Source organism: Pan paniscus, chromosome 18 (assembly GCF_029289425.2).
Source record: "Pan paniscus chromosome 18, NHGRI_mPanPan1-v2.0_pri, whole genome shotgun sequence".
Classification (NCBI taxonomy): Eukaryota; Metazoa; Chordata; class Mammalia; order Primates; family Hominidae; genus Pan; species Pan paniscus.
Genome location: NC_073267.2, coordinates 62,489,694 through 62,494,501, shown reverse-complemented (window position 1 = coordinate 62,494,501; position 4,808 = coordinate 62,489,694). Strand labels below are relative to the sequence as shown.

Sequence of the window (4,808 nt, the reverse complement as noted above, 5' to 3'; positions counted from 1 at the left end):
TGTCTCCATGTGTTAAATGAAGATTAAATAATACACCTACTTCTTAGGGTTGTAAACAAATAATGGATGTGAACTGTTCTTGGCACAGAGTAGTACCCAGCATCTATTAGCTAGTTATTTTAATGACTTACCTGTTTGGGTAACCCTGGGAGTCCACGGTCCTAAGACTCCCTATTCCTCAACAGTGGGTGGAGTTGGCATTCTAGGTTAAAGGGTGGTCTCTAAGTAGGGGGTGAGTCCCAGGAACTTAATGTGGCCCTGAGATACAAGGCAGGCTACAGCCCGTTGCATAGTGACAGGGCTTGTTTTGCATGTGAAGATAGGGGCTGGTGTTTACAAGTAACTAGGAGGTGGTGGTGGGATGATTTGTAAGTTATAGATTAAACAAAAGGGAATTCTTCTGGTGGAATGAATGGGGCACAGTGCCTGGAATTGGCCAGGTTAGCCGGAAGGGCAGCTCTCCAGGCCCTGCCCACCCCACAGGGGGTTCCTTATGCACAGTGGGGCGTCTCCTTGTGGCCATAGAAACGGAACTGGCTCTTTTCTACAGTGCTCCAAGAGGATGGTTATTTAACACTGGCCCCCAAGGAGGAAGGCACAGACCTTCCTCCTCCTGGAACGTCCAAGGGCACTGGATCCTCTGTGTCCCTCTGAGATGGGGTGCCACTCCAGCAAGAACACCACGGTGGCAGCTGAGTCCCAGAAGCCTGAAGAAGAGTGCAAGGGAGGAGAGCCAGGTCTGGAGACCGGCACCCAGGCAGCAGACTGCAAGGATGCCCCACTGAAGGATGGAACCCCTAAGCCAAAGAGCTGAGATGCCTCTCTCCAGAGTCGGACCCTCACCTCCTTCCTGGAACTGCCTTTGGCCCCAGAACCATGAGACAATCCCCACCCTGAGAAGCTCCGATCACTGGGAGGAGAGAGAAAGCCTCCAGCTTTGGGATTCAGGCTTCAGAAGTTTTTAGCAGCCTTTGCTCATTGGAGAGGTGGGGAGGATAAGTCTATAAGGAATCCTATTTCCCCAGCTCTCCCTCAGAGAGGACAAAAGAAGTCTTCACACGTTGTGGAACTTTCCTGCAACTTCTGGATGCAGACAAGCCTCAGAGCAGACTGTTCTGGCTCCAGTGAATATCTGCTGCCAAGCTGTGAGCGTCCAGGGATCCCCGTCTGCCTGGCTTTCCTGAAGTCAGAAGGCGCCTTGGTCATAATGTGTGGGGTGTGTGGATCTCAGTTTGCTCTCTTTCTTTCTCCTTTTTTCAACAGCTGGCGGAGTAACCAACACCCCTGACAGCAATGTGTTGCACTTGGCTCACTCCACACCCTGTCTATGAATAATTTTAATATTTAACTTGAAATGTTGTTAAGAAACTATGGAAAATATCAGGATCCCACTGGGATCCCGTAAATTGAAGGCAACAAGGTCTTGGTCCTCCAGTAAGGGGGGCATGGAGCCCTGGTGGGAAGGAAAGAAGAGAGATTTGTGTTCCTGATTCCTTAATCCCCAAGAAAGATCCCTCTGCTAACATTCACATATCTCTTCCTAGCCAAAGTCTGTCCATTTCAACCCTCTAGCATCTGAGCTATCTGCATCCAGCTTTCAAAAATATTTCGCTGTTTACTAACATGTCTGTCAGCCTTTCTTTTCTCCCCCGCATGTGTTTTGTTTTTTAATTCCACTCAAAAGCGTTTTCATTTGAAATCAAATAGACATGTTTGCAAATAAATGATGACACAACACATTTGAAAGACAGAATTGGGGATCTGAGATTAGAGGATCAGCAGAGAAGAGTGGGTGTAATTCTGTGGAACAGGAGTGAGAACAGAGGCGAGGGAGCCGTTGCTTTGTGCCAGGCGCCATGCTGAGGACTTTCCATAGACGGTTTAATGCCACCCAACTATAGATGGTTGGGTGCCACCCATTTTATAGATGAGGAAATGGAGGAAATAAAGTCACTTGCCTGAGTTTGGGCAGCCAGGAAGGAGCAGAACCCACAGTTGAGCCCCAGCAGTTTGGCTTGGGAAACGCATGTAGAGTGCTTCTTAAAGCAGAGAGCCTTTTTCATGATTAAACTGAAATACTAGTCCCTTTATAGCCTGTGCATAGTGAGGACCATTTTTCTTTATTCACTGGGACCTACCTGCCTATTGAGAAGTACGTAACCGGTCAGCTTGGAGTTGCCCCACTGCAGGTTGGGTGATGCATTGAGGGACTTTTTATTTTTACTCTGGTGGTGGGGGACGGGGAGGGAGGAAGAGACGGAGAGGGAAGTGGGAGAAGGGAGGGAGGGAAGGGAGGAAAGATGAAGAAAGGGAGGAGGGAGAGGAGGGGGGAAGGGAGAGAAAGAGGAAAGAGGTAGGGAGAGGGAGAAGAGGAGGGAGGAGAGAGGGCAAGAAGAGAAAGGAGGAGGGGAAACAGAGGAAGACAGGGAGGAGGGAAAGAAGGTGAGGGAGAGAAAGGGAAGAGGTAGGGAGATGAAAGAGCGGGGAGAGGCAGAAAGGGAGAGGGAGAGAAGGAGAGGGGAGATGGAGGGAGGAAGGGAAAGGAGAGGGGTGAGGGAAAAGGGGTAGGGAGGAGGGAGGAAGAGAAAAATGGGGAGAGGGTGGGCGAGAAGGAAAGGAAGAAATCGAGGAAGTTGGAGGAATGAGGGATGAGGCAGGGAGGGAGAAAGGGAGGGCAAAGCAGTAAGGTGCTGCAAAGGACCCTTCTTTTTGGCCATAAAAACCTGAGAAACTGATTGAGATTCTTTTGAGCAATAAGGCAACTGCGGTGAGGAAGAAATAAGGAAGGAGGCACAAAAAGCAAAGCAGTTCAGCCTGAAATTGACTACAGAGCTTCCCTTTGCTTCAGCAGAGCCTGGAGGAGCAGGAGGGATGGGGGCCCTGTCAGCTGGCCCAAAGCCCTGCCCTGTCCCAGGGGTGCTAAGCTTGCTGCAGGCCAGGAAACAGGCCTGGGCTTGCAGCTGGGGATCAGGAAGTTTGGGGCCTCTTTGCACAGCTTACTGGGGATAGGCCAAGCTCTGGGAACTCCTTTCAATTTTTTTTTTTTTTTAAAGACAACTCTGTTTTTCTTCCTCCTCCCTACTAGTGGAAATTTACCTTGCAAAACAGGACCTTGCATGGTGAGAGCTGCTTGCAATGTCCACACTCAGGACTCTATGGAAAGAGTTCGCAGCTGGTGGTGAGGCTTTGAGGTGGGGCTGCCCTTATTTCACTAGCTCCTGAGGGGCGGAGCTCACTCAGCTTTTTACCAAATCAAAGGAAGGAAGCTTTAGGTCCTTCGAAGTTCAGAAACAGGGTGGTTTGTTTTGCTTCCTTTTGGAATGGAATAAAATGCTCATTTAATTAAATTCAAGTTCTCTGAGGGCTTTTAAAAACAGAATTCTTCATCTACCTCCAGCTGTGGCCGGCATGCTGCAATTTACTAGGAAGTTAATCTCTAACAGAAAAAAGTACTCAGTTTCCTTTTAAGGACATTCCAGTTATCCACTGGAGCCTAGCATCACTCGTCTGTCTCCCTTTGAGGTTCGAGAATTTCTAAAGTGCCTGGTAAAAGTGGTCAGGATTATGTCTACTGAAATATAACTTTAACCTCTGGAAAAACAGGCCTGCAAAGGCCAACTTCCCAAACTGCTGGAAGAGGAGAGGTTTATTAGTTAACGTATCTATCTATCCATCATCCATCCATGCCTCCTTCCTTCCTTTCATCCAGCCATCTATCCATCCATCTTTCCATCCATTATCCATCATCCATGCATCCATCCATCCACCCATCTGTTCTTCAGTCCTTCCATCTTTCTTTCCATCTGTCCATCCATCCTTTCATCCATTATCCATCCATCCATCCACCCATCTGTTCATCAGTCCTTCCATCTTTCTTTCCATCTGTCTATCCATCCTTTCATCCATTATCCATCCATCCATCCACCTATCTGTTCATCAGTTCTTCCATCTTTCCATCCATCCATTCATCTTTCCATCCATTCATCTATCCATTTATTCATACATTCAGCTCTTACCCTGGATTTTTTAGTTACATGAGGCAATACATTTTTTTCTTTTAACCAATTGATTCATTCAACAAATATTTGTTGAGTTTCTACTCTATCACTCATCATTCATTCATTCCTGTATTCATTTATTAATTCAGTGTTTACTGGGCAACTACTCTATGCCAAACTCCTTAGTGTTCATAAAATGTTCATAAAGTGCCATCTTTGTGGGAGTACCGCCTGGAACAGGGTGGTCCAGGGAGATCTTTCCAGTCTCGATGAGACCCAAGAGCTTTCAAGAGTAAGTTGGAATTAGACAAACAGGATGGGTATTTCGGAAGGGAATGTATGACCTGGAGTTGGGTACAAGAACTGCATGGGGCACAATGTACAGTGTAATAGGAGCCTAAGGTGCCCTATTACAGGGACAGGGAGGTAAACCTTGACAAGTAAAAAATCAAATCAGGGGCTGGGCACAGTGCCTTACACCTGTAATCCCAGCACTTTGGGAGGCCACGGTGGGTGGATCACGAGGTCAGGAGATCAAGACCATCCTGGCCAACATGGTGAAACCCCGTCTCTACTAAAAATACAAAAAAAAAAAAAAAAAAATTATCTGGGTGTGGTGGTGCATGCCTGTAATCCCAGCTACTTGGGAGGCTGAGGCACGAGAATCGCTTGAATCTGGGAGGCGGAGGTTGCAGTGAGCCTAGATTGCACCATGACCATGCACTCTAGCCTGGCGACAGAGTGAGACTCCGTACCAAAACAAAAGGGATCAAATCATGAAATGCCTTGTATTTTATACTGAGAGCTTGA

General features: G+C 47.5%; 1 protein-coding gene across 1 annotated transcript; it reads left to right on the top strand.

Annotated features, from left to right (window-relative positions):
- The first annotated feature begins 534 nt into the window (after positions 1-534).
- On the top strand, positions 535-2,203 carry CHD9NB (CHD9 neighbor). Its single transcript, XM_055100803.1, has one exon. The coding sequence runs from the start codon at positions 656-658 to the stop codon at positions 812-814; it is 159 nt and encodes a 52-aa protein (XP_054956778.1). The 5' UTR covers positions 535-655; the 3' UTR covers positions 815-2,203.
- The last annotated feature ends 2,605 nt before the right edge of the window (positions 2,204-4,808 follow it).